This window comes from Paramormyrops kingsleyae, chromosome 2, assembly GCF_048594095.1.
Source record: "Paramormyrops kingsleyae isolate MSU_618 chromosome 2, PKINGS_0.4, whole genome shotgun sequence".
Lineage (NCBI taxonomy): Eukaryota > Metazoa > Chordata > Actinopteri > Osteoglossiformes > Mormyridae > Paramormyrops > Paramormyrops kingsleyae.
In genome coordinates this window covers 3,791,938-3,816,861 of record NC_132798.1, presented here as the reverse complement: position 1 = coordinate 3,816,861, position 24,924 = coordinate 3,791,938, and the positions used below count along the sequence as shown (strand labels likewise).

Below are 24,924 nucleotides of genomic sequence, written 5' to 3'. Positions count from 1 at the left end.
TCTTTTGAACCGTTTTTTTTTTCAGATTTCAAATCTAAAAGAATCTAACTTTATGTTAATCCACTCATGTCTGATTCTAAAAATATTTGACAAACTACCTGTCAGGGTCAGCGCCTGTCTGACCCTGCCCTTCCTGTCTTCTTCCCGTTTGGCCAGCAGGTGTCACTGGCCACCCTGTCCTCCTCCCTGTCTCTTGTCCTTCAGCCCCTGTGTGCTTAAATCCCTAGTGTGTTTCCCCTATTCCCCGCATAGCTCAGTGGGCTAACTGTGAAGTTGCCCCTCTAGTCATGGGTTTGTCATCTGGTCTGTTATTTTGTATTTACTGGTTTTCTTTTTCCTTAGTGTTTATTTTACATTTTTTTTTGTCAGGGTCAGCACCCGTTTTGTCCCAGTCTTGCGTCTTCTCCCCGTTTGGCCAGCAGGTGTTGCTGGCCATCCTGTCTTCCCCCGTTGTACTAGTCTGTAGTGTTTCCCCTGTTCCCCGTCAGCTGCATGGCTCAATAAGATGAGCATGCAGCTACCTGTTAACTCCTCTGTTGTGTGTTCAAATCCTACCTCCTCTATTATTGTATTTTGTTCCCTAGTGTTTCATTTGTATGAATTTTCAATTCTCTGTCTTGTGCTTTGTATTTGGCTTTGGTTTCATGCTTTGTGCCCGTGCTTGTGTTTTTACCTGTCTGTTAATTAAAGCGGAAACAAGCAAGACCATAAAACAACAACACGGCGTTAATGACCGGACAGGGAAACACTCGAGAGCGGACTTAAATATACAGGACTAATTAACAACAACTAGACGCAACTGGGAACACCGGGATTCCACACGAGGTAAATGAGGTGGGCGTGGCAAACAGGAGGATCAGACGAGCAGGACATGACAGCTTTCTTGTGAGGGTGCGGCCTGTGGCGATTCCTAGCATTGCCATCTGCTGCTTGCACAGCACTGACCCCCCCGCGGCTATGCTTTCACACAGCAAAGCGCTGTGCTGTCGCCAACACTGTAACACGACTGCGTAATTAAAACCATACAACTTTGTTTTGAATACATTTATTTAAAAAAAAGTATTATTTAAAAGGAGTGTACAATAGACAATATAAGTATGGCATTTTTCCTCATTAGCCTTTCTTGTGCATAATTAGTACAATTTAGTAATCGAGTTAAAACAAAGCTAGAGCATAAAATACAAAAAAATGAGCTAAACATCACTTTTTAGATCTGCAACTGCGTTTTATTAGCGTGACAGGATAAAATATACACCCAGAATGTAAATATGCTGATTCCAGAGGTCACAGTACATAAAATGCTGAGTTAAATGTGAATTTAATAATATAATGTGAGATTAGTAATACTATATGAATGCCCTTGTAAGTAACTAATGCAGTGAATATGATTCTGAAAATTAAACCTGAAATACGTTATGAAGTATCTAGAAATATTTCCAAATGACTTTTACTAACAACTAGTGATTTTGCCAATTCATATCAGATACAAAAACATAAAAAAGATTTACAGTTTTCAGAGTTAAGTGTAAACTGTGTGCATTTACTACACCAGTTGTGAGGTCCTGACCCCATATGGACAGTTTTCAGCTGATGATGCTGAATAATGCTTGAATTATGAGTTCAGGTGTTTTTTTCTTTTGACCATGGACAGCCTTTTCACTATTTATTCTACACAATATGAAAATAAAATATGAAATGATCACATTGAAAAAACAGAAGTATTTTAATTAAGACACACATTAATACCAATATTTGCTTATTTAGTGGAGCTGAATTTAGCAGGCTAAGCGAAAAAAGGTATTTTAAAGGCTGCATTCAGTGCCTCTGTTGGCTTTTATTTTAATTGCGCCATGTGTCATATGAAAGCTACCCAGTACAGAGTCATGTTGAGCCTTGGATGGAAAGTCAAGAAAATCAAAAAACACAGGCTGTTCAGAAACACCAATTTGTGTAACCGTGTGTTGTTGGGCTGTGAGAGGATAAAAACCACGGGAATCCCGGTAAGAAATATTAAAATAAGTATTTGTCGAAGCTGATTTGTTCTCACAGTCAGATAAAACACTTACAGTACTAATCAAAAGTTTGGACACACCGTCTGAAAATCATTTGTTTTTCAACAAGATAACGACTCAAAGCACACTCTGAGGTTATCTAAGTACTGTATTATTTTGTGAACAAGGAGAGAGATGGATTACTGCGACAGGAGACCTGGCTCCCACAATCCCCCAACCTAAACCCTATAGAGCTGGTTTGGGATGAGTTGGATCAAAGAGGAAGAGCCAACTTGTGCCCACAATCCATGGAAATTCCTTCAGGACTATTGGGAAAGCAGGTGGCTACATGTGGAAGCTGGTTGAAAGAACAATGCCGTCATTGAAGCAAAAGGGGGCTATTGCAGAGTCGAAAGTTTGAGAAAATTTTGAGATGTTGAACATTTCTTTTGGGTGTTGCAATATTTCATATGTATTACTTCATTGCTGTAAAACCTTTTCACTATAGGTGAATGCCGTATCTAGAGACAAATGCACTAAAAGCAGGTGTGCCTAGACTTTTGATTGGTACTGTATATTAATCATAGCACACATTTTTCTTATTCTTATTGAATTTGGGCCAAGTAATGCTGCAAACATTAGCTGAGGTGCTACATATAAAAAGTTGATTTCTAGGAACTCCTTCATGTCTTCAAAAACGCACCTGATGGCACCAGATTAATACTCTTTCATTGCTGTCCAACGGAGACATCCTCCTCACCTTTCATTGCTGTCCAACGGAGACATCCTCCTCACCTTTCATTTGTGTCCTTCCTCCATTTTTAGGCAGAAAGCTTTGAAACAGCCCTGACTTGGGGTGTTTCTTAATATGTGTACTTGACCATAGTTGTGTTCTCGCCCGTTTTACGTCATCTTCCATTGCCGAAGACCAGTTCCAATACTAAGAACAGAAGTACAGAGGTCAGTAAAAACCGCCCCAAATATCAAGGACTCACCAGTTGCATCCTTGCCAAACGGGGACAATCTCATTATTCATTGCGCCCCAAGTTAGCAAGACCAGCTTTACAAAGACCACAAGTATGATCTTTGCGTTCTTGGTATTGAGAAACACCCATGTTGTCGGCTATGTCATTTAGGAAGAATAAGTAAAAATTAGACATTAAACAAATCATGCCAGGGCTCTCCAGGCCCCATGTGCTGCTGTACATTATTAAGATAATGGTCCTCAGCACATACCTAGAGCTGGCTAGAGTGTATGCTGCAGATGATGGTGATTAGATGATGTCTGCGCTTCCCTTCTTATGCCGACTGGCTTGCATCAGCAGGTATCCCAAAATCAGGAAGAGGAGCAGAGCAAACATAAGAAGCAGGCAAGCCCAGGCTTCTGGCCGCAGAGCCTTCCGGATTCCCAGGCTTTCCTCTGGCAGAAAGCTGCTCAGACTCAGCATGTAGCCCAGGGCCCAGCCGATGGAGGCGTCCCCCACCTGCACAACACGGGCACAGATACACAGTAACTACCCAGCAGCTCCACCCAATGAGATACTCTTATTATTCATAACAACCATAGAACTTCATAATCCTCACATGCAATTCTCTATTAAAACGCTGTTGCAAAGACATTTGGGTAAGAAGCATTTACAACCGTGCTAGGAGTGTCCAATCATTTCATAATCATGTTAGTTGCTAAACAAGGCTGATAACGCTGTCGTGATTTTTTCCCCCACCGATCCTCTGAAATGATTGTCTTGTTTTACACTCTGATGGCATAGCAGACTCCAGCCAAGCAGACCTATATACAGTATGAAGACTGCGGCGGCACAGAGCGCCCACCTTTTTCTGGAAGGACACGCGCGGGAAGGAGCGCTCGTCGAAACCATAGCCGCGCAGCATTAGCACCTGCATATACGCAGAGGCTGTGCAGTAATTGTGCAGCCGTGTCTTCAGGTCTGGGGCCTTGGCCAGCATCTATTATGCATAGAAATAAAGACAGAGAGGTAAAGACAAATAAGGGAGGGAGAATTATATTATACTGTACACTGTACTATAATCGTAGAAGTAGTAGAAGTAATCAATAACTGGCACGCAGGTACGCATTCATTGTGTAAAGTGATGCGTGTGCCAATTTCTTATAACAGAGCCGATGCATAATTATTCCATGTGCTTTTGATCTGCTATGACAAGAAATTACCGTGTATTTTAATTAAGCTTTATACCATGAATGAAGTACGAATTAGCCATATAAAAGTTAAAATACATGGTAATTTCTTATGGTAATAGCAGCGCAGATGAAATAAGTGAGGATCTGCGCTGTTGTGACAAGAAATTGCCACACGTATCACGTAAGATGGCGAATGCGTCCAAGCGTACCAGGCATGCGTATCCCTGACTTTGATAGCTGTTGCCCAGTGCAGACATGCCTCATTATTATCAGGTGCCATGCAGTCGAGGTCTCCTGACAGTCGAGGTCTCCTGACAGTCATACATGAAGCATTCCTATTCAGTCAGTTATCTTCGTCTAGTCCAGCCTTTCTCATCATATGTGCTGTTTGAATGGGTATTATGGCCGTATGCGTCCCAATCTGGAACATGTCAATTTCTTCACATGAACTGTTGCTTCTGGTCCAGTGCAGAGATTCTTCAAGAGACAATAGGGTGATAGGGCGTAGTACACCCATTTTCCTGATTACATTTCATAGTGTGACAAGGTTATGCCTGTCACAGTCTCTTTGAAGTGGTCAGCTGGAATTCCGCTGGTGTGCAGTGCTACTGGAGTTTAGCTTTGTGTTTGTTCTTGTTGTCTGGTTTTTGTACTTTAGCTCCACTATCTAGTTGTTGTCTCCTACTTCCTGTTCCTACTTCCTTACCCTACTCATACACCATGTACTCAAGCTGCATTTCCAATCCCAGGCCCAAATCCAGTTGGCTACCCATTTCCTGCAACACATTGTCCAGTGGTACCAGGGACCATTGAGTAGAAAACCTGGCCTGGTATGGTTCGCAGCGCCCTATTTTGTTTGTTGTGGAAGTCAATAAATATATTTTAACCAAGTGCTCTGCATCCTGGTTGTGACAACCTCTGAAAGGAAATCTGCAAAAAGGCTCTGTGCTGTGAGCACCAGTAACCATTAGATGAAATACTCAGGTCATCGGTCAGACTTACATCATTGAAGGTCATATTGCAGACAATCTGCGCCGCCTCTTTCAGAAAAGTAGGAGTACTGGCTGTGATTCCCGTGGCCTGCTGCAGGAAAGAGTAGGTGTAGTAGAAGCCAGCGAACGCCTGAAATGGAGAGAGGAAGTGAGCTGTTGTGGAATACCAATAGCTTTGAACTGACGATTAAACACGATTGTCAGGTTCGGTCAAAACTTCGTAGTTCCTTTGGGTTTACACAGCCTATACATCTTGCTAACCTCAAACAGACTCATTACATTGAAACCTAGGTTAATTGGAACAAATATAAGCTTTTTTAAGGATCAGAGTGGTAAGCATCCACTGATATCTCTCACCATGTAGCTGCCTGTGACACCGGGCTGAAAGACGCCATCAAAGGAGCACTTGGAGAATCTGCATTCACTGAAGGAGAAGATCTTGGATACATTGCCAAGGCAGTATTGGTATTCACCTAGGCCTTGCACCGTCACTCTTCTATTGGGGTTGTAGGCTTGGGGTCTGTCCTTCACCGTACATGGGGAGTCAAAGACATCCCCCAAATTCACAGAGGCATTGTAGTCTGCTGGATAGCAGGGGTGGTAAATGAAGTTGCCGTAACCCTGAGACTAACAGAGATGACAGGAAGAGGAGAACAGTCATGGACACATCATGAAAAAGATTCCTTGTCCAATGATATTGGGGGCTTATCACGATATGTACAAATGAAATGAAAAGTGCCTCATGTTTATATCTGAGTCTTTAGAGCTTGTACTGTACTTGCATCTGTACCATAGGTGGATAGTTCAAGTCTACAAAGTAAAATTCCAGATCAAGATTTTGTTTCAACCAACCACTTGAGTATAAAGAGTCACAATCACAGAGTACTCAACTGGTTGGTTGAAACAAAATCTTGATCTGGATTTTTACTTTCTGGACCTGGACTATCCACCTCTGATCTGTACCTTCTCTCCCCTTTGTTTCTTATTATCACACTTTTGACCATTTTCTCAGGTAATCAAGCAGATATAACCTTTGCTCTTAGTATTGACCCATGGCTATAAAAGATGGTATATGCTTTACACTATGAAAATCTCAAAAACCTTGGGAGAAGCAGGCACTCACAAGGAAGTACACTTTCAAAAAAATTCCAAAATGAACAGATCCTAAGTCATGGATGCTAACTGGTTGCCAAAGTAACGCTATAGTAAGGAATTTCTGGATTCTTGAAAGGTCAAAGGCGTAGATGATGTCCAGGCATTGCATCTGAAAGGATGCATTAATCTTCTTTGTGACAGGGACTCTCGTACCTTGAAGAGAAGGGCGATGACCTTGAGTAGCACCTGGTCCTGGCCATAACACAGGAAGCTGTGAGTGTACAGAGAATAGTCCTGTCCATAGAGGCGGAGTTTCATGTTGTTCCTCTTGTCCTCCACTGTGTCCTGGGTTGCAAACGTGATCTGGGTGGACGCCCCTCCTAAATCCAAGGCGCCCACTGTACCTTTCCCTGGGTTCAGCCAGCGGCCCACAAAGCCATACTGGAGAGGAAGAACAGTGCAATGAGGAACATGAACACAGACTGACTGCTCAGGATGCACCAGAAAATACTTCCTTATATCATGTTCCATATTCACAGGAAGCACATTTCACATTAGTTTTGTTTTTTGTCAAGTTGCCTGAACAACAGCTATGTTTCAAAAGAGCATATCGGTAAAACCTGATATCACGGGTTAGTCGTCTGTGCAGTGATTTCTGCCACTGTGCAACGTCCAGTAGAGGCCCTACAACGTTCACCACACTGTTTGCCAAAATGCTAGTTGAAAGTGTACCATGCACTGCCATGTCACTGCACTGACATTCCCCAGTGAATGTTTAACTATTGCAGCACTTCATATCCCATCCATCATGCCTGTCTGCGTCCGCGGACAGACTCCCCGGCTCTTCATCCCTCGGACCCTCGGTACAGTACCTTAAATATTCCCTTACTTTTTAGATGCCTCATATTCATATTCAGATTTATGTGCCCCCCCCAAAATGACGTCTGGCCCCACCCTGGCCACCCCACTGGAAACTGTCTAGCTCTGCCGCTGATACACACCACGGTTGATTTAGAGACTTTGGTTCATTTAACTGAATGTCTTTGGACTGAGGGGGAAAACCAGCATACCAGGATGAAACCTGCGTATGTTGCAAGAAAAATTAACGTTCCACTGCATTTTACCATCCACCCTATTTGTCGTGTTTCTGTTTTATCTGTTATGCTGTCTGGTCGTGCTGGGTGGGAAAGCCCTGACCTGCAGGGCTTGTCAGGGATTTGATGGGCGTTTGTTCCTAAGCCAGGTCATTTATCTCCTGCAGTCAGTCTCCATTTCATCCCTTTCTTGCATATCACCACATATTGTCTCTTCTTCATTTCAACTCAGTCACTCAACCATGCAGGGAGTGGTCCAGCGATGACGGTCATCATTCACGCACATAACAACACAACAAAGATGCCAGATGAAAGACAGAGAGGTAAAAGTCTGAAGTCTGCCCGCTGCACCCCGCGGGAGTGGCATGAGTGCCGCCCCACAGTCCACCCGCCTCGCTTGAAGACCGGCTGAGGTACCTTTGCGAAGTTCTCTAGCAAATAGTTGACTGTGACCCAACCATATGCCCCCTCTTCCTGGCCAGTCAAAATGGACGCTCCCCGGAAGTTGAAAGGGTATGACTTGATTTTGTTCCTCACTTCAAGCAGGATTTTCTCAGACTCCGTTGGACTGGACATGCTGAAATAAACAATCAGATTAATATCACCAATAAATATGAAGGAATCTCCCATATTTAAGGAAAGTACAGTAAAAGTGCTACACCTCACCCAACACACAATTAAGGTGCTTGCTCAGATGCTTTTGACGGTTAAAATGCCCCCTCCCACTTTCCCCTTCCCTCTCGAGGCTTGTTTTTATAACTGCACTGTGACTCACTTCAGTAGCCTCATGCCCGCTGTAGCTCCCAGGTAGACAGGGGAGAGCCGGTGTCGGGATTGTGGAATATCCCGCATTGCCTGGTTCAGACACACCTCCAAACTGCCCCCTGCACCTCCTGGTTTCCCCGCATAGCTAGAGATCCCTCTTCCTGTCAGGGAACACATCAGAAAGGTAGTAGGCATGGTTACCGCCAGAATGTTCGGTCATACAGCCGAGCCCTACAAAATTAAAAAACGACAACCTAGAAACGCAACCCTGAAACAAATAAATAAGTAGCAGAGCGAATGGGAGACTGTCCAGGGGTTATAAAGTGTACAGACTGACCACAGAAAAGGGGAACATAGCATGTATTTCAGGTTGCGATGTTGAAATGTACATCTGCAGGGGAAGCGGCAGCCTCTGGGGAAAAGGGGACACAGCATCAGCAAATCAGTTTCCCCAAAAGTCTCAGCTCAGTCATCCGTTATCTTATCTGGTAAAGGACTAGATGGAGGCCAGATTTATGAGTGGAGAGTCTAAGCTGAGGCAGACAGGAGAGGCTGCTCTCTCTCACCCTCAACATGGCACTCCCCGTGCTGGGTCACTATTCCCGTGCCGTTCTGCTTGTCTGCGGGCCACTTGTAGATGTACACGGCAGTGTGTGAGGAACCGGCATCCAGGACGATCCCATACTGAATGGGAAAAGAATAAAGCGACTGAGGACATAGCAGTGGAACCTGTGCCGCGGTAAACACCGAAGGGGACAGGACAATGACAGTCTTACAGTCAGTGCTCATCTATGACACTCAGCCCACAAATGAAATTCTTCGTTTGTTAGATATTCTATAGCAGGATTGGGGAACCTGATCCATGGAGGGCCGGTGTTGGTGCGGGTTTTTGGGATGGCCTCTCAATCAGCCAATAACAGTGGGTCCCCAGGACTGGAGTTGAGAACCACTGCTTTCTTATTGGCTGATTGAGAGGTCATCCCAAAAACCTGGAGCAACCCTCCATGGATCAGGTTCCCCACCCCTATTCTATAGATAACATCAGATTAAACATCAGACTTTTGAAGGTGGGTGTATGTTTTACACACATCTGTAGGATACAGTGAACGACCAGAAAGTTCCAAAGGCTTAAACACCCCTGATTGTAGCAGCAAATGTACCTGTCATAACTGGCTATTCTTGGTCGTGCTGTAAAAAACTGCTTAGTCAATTAAATCCTTTCTTCAAAAAAAGGAAATAAGTTTTACTGTACAATAAACAGCATACGGAGAAAACTATTACTTTCATACGAATAACAATGTCAGAATGTCAGTGTGCGATGTTATAAACCATGCATATGCACACATTTAAGCCCCAATTACCATTTAAAATTTGAATTCTCTCTTGTCAATGATTTTTTAAATTAAGTAAAAACATATTTCAGATCTTTTCCAGTGTTGCATTCACCAGGTATTACGCAAATGTAGGAACATTTAAAGCGGGCACAACCTTTAGACATTTAATTCTGCTAAAATTCTTACTAGTGTTAAATATGCAGCTTTGAAATACAGTTTTTTAGTTTTTAAAATACAGTTTTCAGCTACAGCTTTTTGTCCTGCCCAACACAGCTTCTCCGACATTTGGTATAAAAAAGTGATGTTGAAGATCCTCTTTTGTGTTGCCTGGAAACGTGCCCCCCCCCCTAAAAAAAGATTGCAATAGAAATGTGAAGGTCAAACAATGATGGTGGTACACTGTCTACATATAGCACAGTATTGCAACACTTGACCTCCCTATTGGCACCTTAGAATGACTCTGTATCTATGCTAGATAATCATCTTTGTGTTCCCTTGGTTTTTCTGCAAAACAGATGTAAGAAAACAGCTTAGCGTGCTGATGTCCAGTGTGTAGCAGTTGCCGTCTGTGTAACAAAAGGCAAAATTATAAGTGTCACTCTGACTGTAACCTGGCAACCAATACAGGTAAAATTCAAGCTGTTTCATCTGCTAAATGGCTTCTGCAAATTACACCAATATTTATGTTTCACTGTCAGCTAAAATAACTTAATGCAGTACAGAAATTGTTATACAGAAACTGATTTAGCCTTGAAAGATCCAGTAATTATCAGACTCAAAATGCTGCCGCAATTTAAAAATAACTGTGCCGCATTTAATTAAGCATTCTTTAACTTACAATATAAAAATGGATTTTTTTATGCAGAAATTTAAATACGCATCATAACGAGTACACTAATGCATTACAAAAATGCCCACTTTTGGATGTATCAGAATTCAGAGTAAATCAACGGCCTATAATGACTCTAACTACCGCGTATTAACAAATCATCTTTGCTAAGATGCTTAATCATTTCTGTAGCATATCTGACTGTTCCACATCATTTTCACACAAATGTGTGCACACTGCTGAGAACACTCTGCTGCACCAGGGTTCACACGCAGGGTCTTTGACAGTCATTACTGACTAACAGACATAAACAGAGCGCTGACTGTCTGCCCGCACCTTGCCCCCTCCATCGATGGTTTACTGCGTTTCATTTGTTTTTCTGCTGTTACTGTCCTATTGCAAAAGTAATCCAGTTACCAAGGTAAACATAATTTTCCTTTTAATATGAAGACCCCTTTGTTTTAATTAGTCATTTTTCTTTCCTTTTTTCCCTGCCTTTTTTAGTTACAGTATTTGGTTGTTAGTTGAGTTTTTATGTAGCTAGGCTTGAGAAGAGTTCTGATGCTGAAAACAGTTTAACTGCTTCTAATGATTTTTCGCATTGCCTTCCAGATCCTCGTATCCAAGATAAAATCTGGATACCCATGATCCTACACAGGACAAAGTGGTCCAGGAAATGAATGAATGAACAAAGAAATGAATGAATGAATGAATGAATGGCGTTAATGATTTTGACCATATGACCATTTAGCTGAAATTCAGCTTCATTGATGCAACTTTACCGAACCTCAAAACTCAAACAGAGACATGGCTGTGAGATAGAATATCGAAAACCTGCTCTTCTCTGCACACCACATATAAATATCAAAATACAGACGTAAAGACTAAAATACAACATTAAACAAAACAGCAATAGCTGTTTGACAAGCGGACAGTCTAGATCAGGGCTGCCCAACCCTGCTCCTGCAGACCCCGCACCCTGCAGACCCTGCTCCTACAGACCCCGCACCCTGCAGACCCTGCTCCTGCAGACCCCGCACCCTGCAGACCCCGCACCCTGCAGACCCTGCTCCTACAGACCCCGCACCCTGCAGACCCTGCTCCTGCAGACCCCACATCCTGCAGACCCCGCACCCTGCAGACCCCACACCCTGCAGACCCCTCACCCTGCAGACCCTGCTCCTACAGACCCCACACGCTGCAGAGCTTAGCCGCAGCCCTAAATTAACCCACCTGATGCAGATTATCAGGCGCTTCCGTAATATGTCAGTATTAGAGCCAACTTAGCTTCAACATAGCTGGCTCTAGTACTGAGATGCTACTGAAGGGGCTGATTATCTGTATCAGGTGTGTTAGATCAGGGCTCTGCGGGGTCCTACATCTGCAGGAGTAGCGTTGGGCAGCTCTGATCTAGATATTTCAAGTTTTCAAAAAAAAAAAAAACAATTCTTTCTACTGAGAGCTAAATATGAGATAAATAAAGTAACTAGCCAGTACTCTCTTGCTGGATGAATCTGTGAAGAGCAATCTAAAGCAGAGATGTTACAGTGCCTTCACAAGGTACATTGGGCCATGTATGTTCAAATTTTCATTACTCAGAGGAGAATAAATTTTCACTTGTATACAGCTTGAAAAATCTAGCACTATATATATGACAAATGAATCAGGAATATATGAAAAAGAACTGCTGTGTGCTTAAAAATGAAAAAGCCCACCTAAATTCCATATCAACTTATCCATCACAGGTTTGTCATTGGCTTTGGATGAACTGAACTGTCAGTGCTGTCACTCTAGCTTCACACCCCCGTGTGAAATTGGAGTGTTGATGTTTCAGGGACCCCCCATGCCTGCGTTCCCACCTGCCTCCCCCTCCTACTCATGCTGCTGTAGCCATATCTGCCGGAGCTTCATACCGCACTCACCTTATTGTTTGCACTGCCTCTGGTCTCCTCTACTTTGGCTAATTGCACATTTTATTTTATCTCCATTACCTATGGCTTCTTTCCGGCCTGCTCACCCTTCTGCCCGTGACGTCTCTCCTGTACCCCCTGTTGCTGTACCACTGTTCGTCCTGCCATCAGAAGCAGCACATGCACCTGCCTGCCATCACCTGCCTGCCATCACCTGCCTGCCAGCACCTGCCTGCCATCACCTGCCTGCCATCACCTGCCTGCCAGCACCTGCCTGCCATCACCTGCCTGCCATCACCTGCCTGCCATCACCTGCCTGCCAGCACCTGCCTGCCATCACCTGCCTGCCAGCACCTGCCTGCCATCACCTGCCTGCCATCACCTGCCTGCCAGCACCTGCCTGCCATCACCTGCCTGCCATCACCTGCCTGCCAGCACCTGCCTGCCAGCACCTGCCTGCCATCACCTGCCTGCCATCACCTGCCTGCCAGCACCTGCCTGCCAGCACCTGCCTGCCATCACCTGCCTGCCAGCACCTGCCTGCCAGCACCTGCCTGCCATCACCTGCCTGCCAGCACCTGCCTGCCATCACCTGCCTGCCATCACCTGCCTGCCAGCACCTGCCTGCCAGCACCTGCCTGCCATCACCTGCCTGCCAGCACCTGTCTGCCAGCACCTGCCTGCCATCACCTGCCTGCCAGCACCTGCCTGCCATCACCTGCCTGCCATCACCTGCCTGCCAGCACCTGCCTGCCAGCACCTGCCTGCCATCACCTGCCTGCCAGCACCTGCCTGCCATCACCTGCCTGCCATCACCTGCCTGCCAGCACCTGCCTGCCAGCACCTGCCTGCCATCACCTGCCTGCCAGCACCTGTCTGCCAGCACCTGCCTGCCATCACCTGCCTGCCAGCACCTGCCTGCCATCACCTGCCTGCCATCACCTGCCTGCCAGCACCTGCCTGCCAGAACTTGCCTGCCATCACCTGCCTGCCATCACCTGCCTGCCATCACCTGTCTGCCCTTTGCATACAGACTCAAAGCTTAAAATTTGGACTGTAAATTAGAACTTTGCCATCTTGTTCATTTGACTTCCTCTATCAGCTTGCCCACTGGGGGATTTGGGCACGGAAAATGTAAAGCACTTTGAGACAATGTAATGTTGTGAAAATGCAGTATACAAATAAAATTGAATTGAATTGAATTGAATTGAATTGAATTGAATTGAATTGAATTGAATTGAATTGAATTGAATTGACAGAGCAGGACACCCTGGACAGCCACAAACAGTAACACACGCAAACACTGTGGGCAAATAAGAGAAACCAATTGCACTATCTGTGTGTTTCTGGATTGCAGGAGATCTGCATGGCTTTGAGCAGGACATATAAACCCCATAGACACTGAGCTGTTGCCAGAATTTCCAAATGAAACAAATGCATCAAGCACAAACCATCTTGCTCTCATGGCTCTGCTTATGAGGACTTTCATGGTCCCACTTCTTAAACACACACTTTTGTTACCAGTGAATGTACGTTTCACTGTGATTTTTCCTAAGGCTCAGTCAGGAACCCTTTATGGCAATACTGAGGAAGAGGTCCAACAAGGAGACACGCCAATGCACCAAATGGAGAGAATGACGGGTGGAGAAGAATAGGGAGGACATGGAATATAGAAGGCATTGTTAAAAATGAAATGGGAGGAGAGAGAAGAGATACACAGAGGGATGTCAAGTCATATTGCAGCCATATTGAAATCCACTGATGCACGGACAGAACACAATGATTTACTAGACCATGCAAATAAAATAAAATGTTCACTCCCTAGTCAAATTACACACTAGTGTAGTGTGTATTTCCAGATGACGTGTCCTAAGACATGTTCTTCTATTTGCTGCATCTACTGTATCTGGTGATACAAAATTTGATTGTCATCTGATTATTTACATTTAACTCTTCTGTTGTCATGTTTTTATACACTTCTGAAGTTCAAACAGAGGATTGATGTTTTCAAGGCTATTCTATTACCATGTTAACCAAAACCCTGACTCTTTTAAGAGGGATAGCAGTTAGCACACTTCTCTCTGGTGTATCCATCCATCTTCTAACAGCTTATCCTGGTCAACTTCACAGAGGACCTGGAGCATAGGGCACAAGGCCAGTGCAGCAGCCTAGACGGAATGGAAGTTCATATACACTCACACACAGTTAAAGCATGAGTAGGTTTGAGGCACCAGTTAATCTGCCTGCATGTATTTGGACTGCTGGAGGAAACTGGAGTACTTCAGAGAACCTCGAAAAAAGGGAGAACATGCAAACTCCACACGCAGAGAGCAGAGGTGAAATTCGACCGCCCCAACGCCGTAGGTGTGCGCATCATGCTTCTCCCCGGGCAGGGTCGCGGTGAACCTGGATGCCTGGATCCTGTCCGAAGGAGCTGCGCCCTGGACGCGATTGCAGTTAATCGCCGGCGCAATCTCTGACTTGTGCGGCGTTTAATACAACTTAGTGTTCTCAAAGTGCCTTCTTCCATTATTTCTAAATACGCATCTTCATACTTTGCACCATACTCCGGAAGCTACTGTATAGATAAGCAGTACTAAGTAACCACACTTCAGCGTAAAATGTCGTTCTCTTCCGTATATCTAGAGAACCGTCAGTAATAACTTTGCCGGCACGCTTTTTATCACCAATAAATCGACTCAAATTCCTTCCTCTAAATAAGTTAATTTAATTTATGGTTATCGCACCTATCGCTTCCCGCTTTCGCTGCACAGCGCTAACTTTACTATAATGTATTATTTAAAATGATTTTACCATATAGTCCGGAGGCTCTTTCATATTTTCCATGGGAATAACAAGCAGAAGAATTCCCAGTATTCCCAGTAACAGGAGCACAATCGGGGCAAGGAACTGGCACCACTGCTTGCCCATGAGGTAAACTGTGACCGGGAAGTAGCAGAATGAGGCAGCGGTTGTAAGTGCCAGCAGCTCTATAGGCGTGATAACAGGGCATCCGGAGATGCAGTAGGGTGATGACTGGGCTGTACCAGCCATTTACCACGTACCACGAAACGCACGGCATTAAAAAAAAACGTTTATTAGGTACGATGCATCGATTTAAGGGGACAGCTGAAAAGTAGCATAGTTTTGGCAAAGGTACAATTTCTAGGAGTTTTAATATCATTATAAAATAAATAGATATATGTATTAAAATAATGCATCGATTTAACATGAACCATTTACATAAAAAATAAAGAAAAAACACAAAATCTACATAAAAATACTACGTTAAATGATGGTCTCCACAAATAGTGCAATATTAACACTTTTACAGGTTTCTGGTTGAGGATCGTGTTCATGTTCCGTTGCTCCTTTGAAATTGCATTTCATTTTATGGATGCCAATATTCAACTTGGATCAAGAAAGCAAATGAAGACGAAGAGGAGAAACTCAAGTTGAGCGCAAGTCGATTCTATTTTAGCGAGAGAAAAAAAATCCAGATATTAATGTATTCATGTATAGTAATAAGACCCTTGTAACCTGTATTTGGATCTGTCTGTATTTATTTTTCTATGTTACTGTGATATAATCAGGTTTTATTTACAGCTGTAGTCAGGGACTATAGGCCTAAATACTGCTGCAATGAACAGATGGTCTCATCACAAACACAACATTTAAATCTAGGGCTAGTTTCTGCTACACTGTCAAAAAAAGTACCAATTTGTACCTTTGAGGGTACAATTACTTGTCACTGGGGCTGTACCCTAAAGGGTCTGCCAGTTGTACCCTAGCTGTAGATAAATTATACCTTGTAGTCAAAATTAGTGTATAGAAATGGAGAAAATGAACATTTTGTATCATTGGGGATAATGTAATGTTGTTTGTACCTTGGGGAACAAAACTGTACCTGGGCTGTGCTCTTTCTTTTGATGGTGCACTGTTGTCAGAGAGGAGTAGCGGGACAGGCGTTCACAAGCAACGTTTGATTCAGACAACCACCAATGGTTCAAGTGACAGGGAGAAAAATAGCACCATTTTCTAAGAAAAAGAAGAAAAAAAAACCTGGCCCTGCATCTACAACTTAAGGGAAATGGATTCTTTCCCACAGTCAGAAAGGCATACGAGTGTTTGTAACAGATTAGAAGTGCACAGTACACCTTTATAGTATCCAATAAAGAACCGACTGGAAGGAAAACTCACTATTTGGGAGGAAAATTCACTGTCCTGTTGTGTTTTTATGTTCTTTTTAAGTTTACAGACGTGCTATGCTAATTGAAAAGCAAGGTTGTACAGCAGCATGTCGTGGAATACTAATCTGCTTAATGCTGGCTTTGTGGCCAGAAGTGAGACACGCAGCTTTGCTCTGAAACTCATGATAAAAGCCAGCTGGTAAAAAGCGAAGCCAATGTGGAATCCTACCTACAAAAACGCCACATGGCAGACATTCCCCCAATGCCTCACCTCTGTTGTTAACTAGTTTCTTAAATGAATCTATTCGTAACATAATCAATTATTCTCTAAACAATATAAAAGCATGATTGTGAGTATAAAAATAGACATAAAATTGATCATTACAGTCATCTGTGTAATTAAAATATTTCAACCCACTTTTTTACTATAGTTGCTGTTATTGTGCATTTTTTGTAATGACTTCACTATGTAATGTGTTACACTCTGCAATATTCATGCTTTGAATCATTCACTTTAAAGCAACCCCCCCCAAAGACTGAGGGATCCCCCCTGATCCACAATACGACTAAAGGCTGAGGGAAATTCTGACAATGACTGACTTCTTGATGAATGCGACCGTTTCTGTCCACAAGACAGAAAAGCTCTATGTCTCTGCTGTCCCAGTAGTCTGACCCAGATGACCCATTAGACCCCGAGGGCCCCGGGCCCTTTGTGTGCCCCAGCAGCCCCTGCTACTGCAGACATGTTCATGCCCAGAGGGCCTGAAATATGCCTCAAGACAGGAGACAAGCCACGGCCTGATGGCTGAGCACAGGAGATGCTCAGACACCCGGCCCTGTTTGCTGCGGGCCTGGCACACATACATCAGTCAGTGCTCAATCCCATGCTTCTGTTCATCCTCGCAGTGCTTCCTGCATCAGACTACACTGCAGAGATAATTCACTGCCCATCGTCTACAGCACTGCCAGGCCTGCATTGAGATTTAACTGCTCAGAGCCTGATAAATGGGCTCTTTTCAAGCATGCACGCACACCAGGACACGGAAGGACAAGGACATTACTCAGGACTCCTCACTTCAGTGGCTTCGCAGAGGTGCATCTGGCCTCTTATTTCATGTACAGATTTTCTCATGTCTGACGGCTCATAAGAATTACATTCATTCCCATGGGTCTACTGGAGGAATCACTCATGTTGCTGCATTCATTGTAAATTCTGGATTTATCATTCATTTGGTTTCCTGAAACCTTGCTTAGATAACATGAAAGTGTAACCAGAAAAGCAAAGGAAAAATTAGTAGGGGACCCATATTGGCAAGATTTAGGTCTTTATTTAACATATGCAAACCAACCATAATCATTGTTTTTATTGCAACAGTAAAAGAGAATGAAAGCAGCAGTACTTCTCTTTTTTAATATACCTTTGCAGTTATTTAACTTATTTACTTGTAAATAGCTCATTGCATTAACTGGCTGCATTAATAAAAGGAAAAAAATACACAAACTATCGAACCTGCAATTATACTCTGTATGACAGCTGGGGCTTCAAATACTGAAATATAAATGCAAGCAATAAAAAATATCTGTAAACCAGACTGCGATAAAAACGTGGTTTGGGCGACTTATCATCATGAGCTATATCTCCCTCTGGTGGCAGAATCTTGGAAAGATATTGTGCTTCCGATGCAGTTTACATGACGTTATATACATTTTTATCAAACTGTTTGAATTAAACTGTCAGGTCCAACAAAAAGAGACTGCGTTAGTAATAACCATTTTCCACACTTATTTAGACTTGAGCCACTTTTGTTGTATTTTAAATTATTTTTTTTTCAGTCGCATTTATATGTATTCATTCTCCCTTTGCAAAATATTTATAAGACATTCTATGATCCCATGCAAGTCATTACTGTCACCAAGTCTCCGCTCTAGTAGTACCATTCACTCACAAATAGTCACTAATACGGCCAGGGTTCCGGACAGTGCCTGATACACTCTGTGAGGTCAATGTTAGTTAGCGACTTCAGAGCATTTCACTAATGACGCAAAGATCGCGGATTTAGGTCCAAAAGAGTAGATATAAATTGTAACCCTTCCCTCAAATGTGAGTCCCTTTGGATAAAAGTGTCAGACTAAGAAGCAGATACACACATATCTTTAAATATATTTCACATTCTGTAATACAGAAGAATGTATAAATGTGCTTATTCAAAGTTTAAAAAGTGTTTCAGCAGAAAAACTGCAGTTAGGCCATACATAAGTGTCTAGATAAACCAGTCTGTCTATAGAAGCAAAGGAACCAAAGACCTTATTATTCAGAAGGAGATCTGCATGCCATTCAGTTTTCTCCCTACTATCCATTAGCTTGATGTATGTACACATTTTTTTCCCCCCAAATTTGTCGATACCCAAATTTTTTTTGTCTAAAATGGTTGCCAACTGGTGGATCTCTAAAGCATTCCTAGTTGATAGTGACACCCCCACGCCACCCGTCAGCCAAGCCTACTTAGGGGGAGTAAGGGAAGCTGTCCACCAATCAGAAAACTCTACTGAGTGCGAGTGCCCGCCCCCTCCCAGTTGGTAATGCTGTGACTTGGTAAATCCCCAAATTATTTTTTCATAAAAACTGACTCGCACTATAAAAAAGGTCGGAGGCCACTGGTCTATTGCTGCCAAGCAGAGCAACACATGTTAAAGTAGCTAATTCAGATATGTAAGCACTGAAGGGCACATTATCTTTTACGGCACTCCATTGTGGAACCACGATTGTACCTTAAACATCAGACAGCCAAGGTGACTTTTTCAGGGTCACTATCGCGAATCACAGAATCCTCACCTGCTGTGTTAGATCAGTGGTCGAAAGAGACAGCTCATCTACAGTGATAAGCTGTGTCACCATATGAAGGTTTGGTTCTATCAGGCAAATTTTCTGTCGTGGGCTTTTCCAAGTGAGCTGAAGGATGGACAACTCTTCAGCATTAATGAAATGTCCACATATCAGTTACTTTCAAATCTATGAGGCTGACAGGAAGCAAGCTGTAGAAACCTAGTAACTGGATCTGAACTGTACATAGCAACAGCAAGCACTGCACCGAGCGCAGCGAGATTGTAGATGGCAGAGCAGAGATGGCAGGGGCAAAGGCCACCCGGCCTCCTTAGTCCGGCTTCTGCATCATGTGACTTTCCTCGCCATCTCCAAACAGAGGAAACATTGAGCTCTCCTGGCCGCTGCACATCTTCTCTATGATGATGCATTTATAGTTCCAGAGAAGGAGCAGCACCATGAGTGCCAGAGCCAGCGGGACGAAGGTGGCCAACAGCAGGCACTGCCGGGAACGAGGCTGAGGGTCAACCTCGCCGTCCCGTCTCGAGGATCTGCGCTCCCGGTAATGCCGCAGCCACCGTTTCAGCAGAGAGTGAGGGGGATCGCAGACGAGAACCTTTCCTTCTTCATCAAGCCCTCTGTAAACCCCCTTCTCTGCTTCACTCATCGCTCAAGAACTGTTGGAAAAAAAATGGCCCACACCAGGGTCCTGTAAATGTATAATCCTCAGCTTGTTAACTAGCATGAACAGAAGAACGGCAGAAACTGGAAAAACCACAGCAGGGACACACGAGAAACACCACCCACTGCTTCACATTACTTACAAATAAATCCATTACTGTGATGTGATTTTCACATCAAAATTTCACATTTTAAAATAATACTATGTTAATGCACAGTACTAAAAGAATTCTAGGTTTAAAGAATACAATCTAAAACAGATTTTCTGAACAACAATCACTGTACTTTAGCAAACATAGAGGTTCATATTGTTGAAGGAGCTTGAAACTGCACAATAACCTTCCTTTTAACTTGTTTCCTTAGAAACACTGTGAAGCACTGGGCAGTTACTGTGGTAACACGCCGCATATTGCCATACGTGCTATTGAGTGATTGCTTAAGAGGTTTTCAGTATGTTGCAAAAAATCCCGTTTACTTTTATATCTCCAGGCCCGGAAGTCCCACACCGAGCAATAAAAAGGGTTTCGTTTCAAGCTATTTCAATAACCTGTATCTAAAGAAGTAGAGTAATACAATAATCAATGACAGTCATGCTGGTGATTTTTTTTTTACTAACCACAAGGGGAACTTAAGTCTGAACATTATAAATGCAGATGGCCATGCATGACAGCGCGGACCCGGGCTGGTGTGGCGCCGGAAGTGTGCCGTGGGGGGTCCGGACTCCGGAGCACCAGAGGGAACCCAGCAGGAGAGGCACAAACTTTTTTTCACTAGTTTATTATGCAAATGAAGTTTCGGTTTAAAGTGTAACGACATACCTTGGGAAGTAAATATCCAGGCGGATCCTCGATTTCGTATTTCTCAGGTTATATGCAAACTCCTTAATATAAACAAAGGGCGCTTTATTCTCACCGCACGACACCAAAGGGTTGGGGCTGCCGGTCACCGCCAGCTTTCGGACGTCTGCCGGCCCCCGAGGCGGAGTCGCTCCTGCAGGTTTGCCGGCCTTCAGGTGAAGGGGGCGTCGCCAGGGGTTATTTTTGGACTCGTTTATTTGGTTGATTGTGCGAGTTTAACAGGTTAGATATTAAGCAGCGGCAAATCTAAATAAGACACAAGCAAACGCAAGGTATATGAAATCTCAAAATATATTAAATTGATGGCTTCATATGCATTTCCACCCCTTTACTATCGACATAAATCATTGACATAAATGTATAATCCTCAGGCTGTTAACTTGCATGAATACAAGAACGACAGAAACTAGAAAAACCACCTATAGGACCTGGATACTCCGATAAACACTGGCAGGTCTTCACATGTTTCATTTGCTTAGAACATCAACTTTGAAAAGCGTACAGTTTGAACAGCACTTCAATATCCAATTAAAAGTCAGTTCTTTTAGCAGAAATACGTATGCAGCATAATAGAATAAGAGTTTATGGGGTGGGGTGTTACATGTTTACATGAATTCTATTTTAAAGAGGCTACTTTTGGAGATAAATGCTATGTTCGTTTGTCTTCTAGGGAAAGTGGGTAAATATAATTATAAGCATTTGCTGACATACCAAGCTCAATCGTTTGGAGTGAAAATTAACATTGATATGTTTGGTTTTTCCGCTGGGTTGGACATGGCATGATGGAGTGAGTGATGTCCTTAACACCTGCAGTCAGATGTACGGGAAGTCTTAAGGCCTTTAAAGGAGAAACAGCCTTGTTTGACGTGTTTGGCTGTTTCGTTTTTTGTTTGTTAATATAATATAGGCCTACAAATGTAAATAAATCATATTAGAAACTATATGTGATTTAACTGTTATAGTATCTGATCACGTTATACTCAGATAAACATGGGTATCCTTGACTGTTGCAGCTCTTTTTAGGAAATAGTAAAATCTATTTATACATGAGGTCAGTGTGCTGCTGACATGTCTGGGTAACCTTCGACGACAGGTTTGACTGTTAACCATTTTTCTATTGAAACCATAAAAGTGCTTTCATTCAGACTGCCCAGAAGATACAACATTTAACAACAAAGTAACCGGCTGAGTTATACATAAAAAATATAAGAAGACAATTTTTGAGATACGAAACCATTTTTCGATTTATCATTTATCAATGTTTCAAGTATGTCTGAATGAATTGGTGATGAAACTCCAATTTATCTACTGCTCAGGATTATTTGTTTGCTTGTGCTGCACAAGAATGAACAGAAAAGCAAGTGAATAATGCAACCATAGTCTATTTTGGTGGGTAACGTTTCACTGATAGACCCACAGTATGAAGGTGACCTGCCGCTCGGCCTTCTGCCCCCCCCCCCCCCCCCCCCCAGAGAAGGAGTACAGGCTGGTTAACGAATTAACCACTCATTACCTCATTAACATCTGTGTGGACGTAAGAAATCAAAATATATAGCATGCGTTATTGTTCGTATAAGATATTTTTAAAGTCCTTGATTCTTACTTAAATGTACACAGGCCCAGATAAATATGCACTGGATTTAACTGCTATCTGTTTATAAGTTACGAATTAATAAATGTTAGGAGATTTCTTCATTTGTATCTGATTTGAAACTGACTGCCAATTTATCCAACAGTTGATTCATGCCCAGCTGACTGTGGGGCCAGCAGGACCAAACCTAGCAGTTCCTCTGGTGTGACGGTCTGGATATTAAACTAGATATTATATTAAAAGAAATAAGTAAAACTGCAGCTCCATGATTCAAAATATTTCACTTAATGCAAGGATTCAGGATGCAGTCTGACCTTTCTGTTTTTTTTCTTCTTTTCTTTACAAAAAGCAAAATAATTCCTGCGGATTGGAACGGCAGCCAATTGCGCAGCTGAAACATTGATTTACGCAGATGAGGTTTCTAATGGATCGTAAAGGATTCTGTTTTCTAGTGGGGGCTTAATCTGCTGGGGGGGGGGGGTGGGGGTGGTGTGTAACTCCCTCAGAGACACAGAATGTGAAGTATTTAGGCTCCAAGTGAAACATTTTGATTAAACTGGAGCATCATGTATACATGTAGGTCTAGTCATGGAAAATTAATTAGTAATGATAATGTTTACAGGGGACATTGTGTAAGAATACAAAAACGTAAATGGAAAAACCCAAAAAGGCTAATCTTGGCGATGATATGCTTTGAAATCTTTAAATGGGGGATACAACCACTTGTAGCTTAACGCAGCATTTTATATCTGCCTTGAGTAAAATGTTCAAGTTTGAAACCTTGACCCAGGACTGATATGAGTTTGATGTCCTCTAGAAACCCCCCCTCTATTAACTTGATTCAGCCACAAGTTATCAGAGGCTCCTACAATCTGTTCCAGCAATTTGTGAAATGCTAGTTTTAATCCACAGTGTAGAATTATGTTGAGAAAAAAAAACTATTGTCTGTATATCAAAGAGTACAATAAATCCCAAAGGAACAGAACTATTCACAGGGGAGTTGGTGGAGCCGCTGAATGTGGAGGCACACACGAACATCGCTGTCTGGCATTTCGGGGGGGTACAGCTCGCCGCAGGTTAGGTCACGGAGCAGCAACATGAGCAACTGACAAAACAAGAAAATGGTGGACATCAGATGTTTTTGTTCTTCTGAAAGTCCTCAGTTTTCAAACTTTAGTGGTTACTCTCAGGTCAACACCATTGTGAAAGTCCTGTACAGAGTACTGATTCCCATACAAATATGAAAAGTTAAAGGTAAAACAAAGTTATTATTTGTATCTAAATGTATGTTTTATACTTATGTTCAGTACATGTTTTTCATAATGTTTTATCTTACACAGTACAGGGATTGGACAATTAAAATGCAACACCTGGTTTTAGTACAAATAATTTATTAGTATGGTATAGGGTAGAGGTGGGCAATCTCATCCAGAAAGGGCCGTTGTTTGCAGATTTTCTCTGCAACTCCCTAATTAAATTACTATTTGGAGGATTGATTGGCTGAAGAGTCCTCATACCTGGGTTTGAACAGCGGACCTAAAGGTTATTCCAAACACCTGCATAAGCACCTGCATAAACACCTGCATACACACCTGCATACACACTGGCCCGTTGCGGATAAGGCTGCCCACCCCTGGTGTAGGACCTCCTTTTGCGACCAGTACAGCAATACAAGTCCTGCACAGTGGCCAGAGGGATTTGGAGCCATTCCTCTTGCAGAACAGTGGCCAGGTCTCTATGTGATGCTGGGGGAGGAAAACGTTTCCTGACTCGCTCCTCCAAAACACCCCAAAAGTGGCTCAATAACATTCAGATCTGGTGACTGTTCAGGTCTTGGGAGATGTTCAGCTTCACCATCATGTTCATCAACCCACTCTCTCACCAGTCTTGCTGTGACGCATCCATCTATAATCAGTAGCGGGCCTAGGGAATGCCATGATATTTCAGCCCAAACCTCTTTGGAGCTTCTCCAGACCGTAACTCTCCCGGATGTGGGAAAGACAGTGCAGGTAGACTCATCAGAGGACAATACAAGTTTCAGATTGACCACATCCCAAAATTTCCATTGCTTGCATCACCGAAACCAAAGTTTGGCATTTGCACAAGTGACCAAAATTTTGGCTACAGCAGCCTGACCGTGAATATTGACCCTATGGAGCTCCCAACGAACAGTTTTGGTGGAAACAGGAGAATTAAGGTACGCATTTAATTCTGCAGTGAGTTGGGTGGCAGTGCTTTTATGTTTTTTGGATATAATCCAGGGTAGTACTTGGACATCCTTCTCAGACAGCTTCCTCTTGCATCCACAGTTACTCCTGTTGGATGTGGTCCGTCCTTCGTGGTGGTATGTCGACATTACTCTGGATACCGTGGCTCTTGATAAATGACAAAACAGTGCTCCTCTGTTGAACACTGATATGTCTCCCGTTATGTTGTGCGAACTGCAATATTTTATGCACAGATGTGCTATCGCTCTGCAAACTCAACCTTCACACTCTTGCTGATCAGTGTTTCCCCTATCATTATATTAAACGGGCGCCCCCCAACCCCCCCAACGGCACCTCCCGCCCCCCTTTGAAGGTCAAGTTCATTTTATTTAATTTTATTTTCTATATA

The 24,924-nt window shown here is 43.1% G+C and overlaps 1 protein-coding gene and 1 long non-coding RNA gene across 3 annotated transcripts; both read right to left on the bottom strand.

Annotated features, from left to right (window-relative positions):
* Positions 1-1,029: 1,029 nt before the first annotated feature.
* Positions 1,030-15,156, bottom strand: LOC111833413 (ectonucleoside triphosphate diphosphohydrolase 2-like). Of its 2 annotated transcripts, XR_011984411.1 has the most exons (11): positions 14,983-15,156; positions 8,662-8,779; positions 8,106-8,256; positions 7,748-7,907; positions 6,450-6,677; positions 5,499-5,768; positions 5,152-5,271; positions 3,822-3,956; positions 3,228-3,475; positions 2,787-2,931; positions 1,030-2,751 (listed from the first exon to the last, which is right to left on the bottom strand). XR_011984411.1 is itself a non-coding variant. In XM_023791642.2 (10 exons), the coding sequence occupies exons 1-9, from the start codon at positions 15,097-15,099 to the stop codon at positions 3,266-3,268; spliced, it is 1,509 nt and encodes a 502-aa protein (XP_023647410.1). In that variant the 5' UTR covers positions 15,100-15,156; the 3' UTR covers positions 1,030-2,931; positions 3,228-3,265. The 2 variants fall into 2 exon arrangements, 1 of the variants encoding a protein (XP_023647410.1); XM_023791642.2 differs by having other exon boundaries at positions 1,030-2,931.
* A 2,510-nt stretch (positions 15,157-17,666) lies between these two features.
* On the bottom strand, positions 17,667-21,136 carry LOC111833404 (uncharacterized). The gene is made up of 2 exons (XR_002835745.2): positions 20,679-21,136; positions 17,667-19,856 (listed from the first exon to the last, which is right to left on the bottom strand). It is a non-coding gene; the product is annotated as an uncharacterized lncRNA (long non-coding RNA).
* Positions 21,137-24,924: the final 3,788 nt, after the last annotated feature.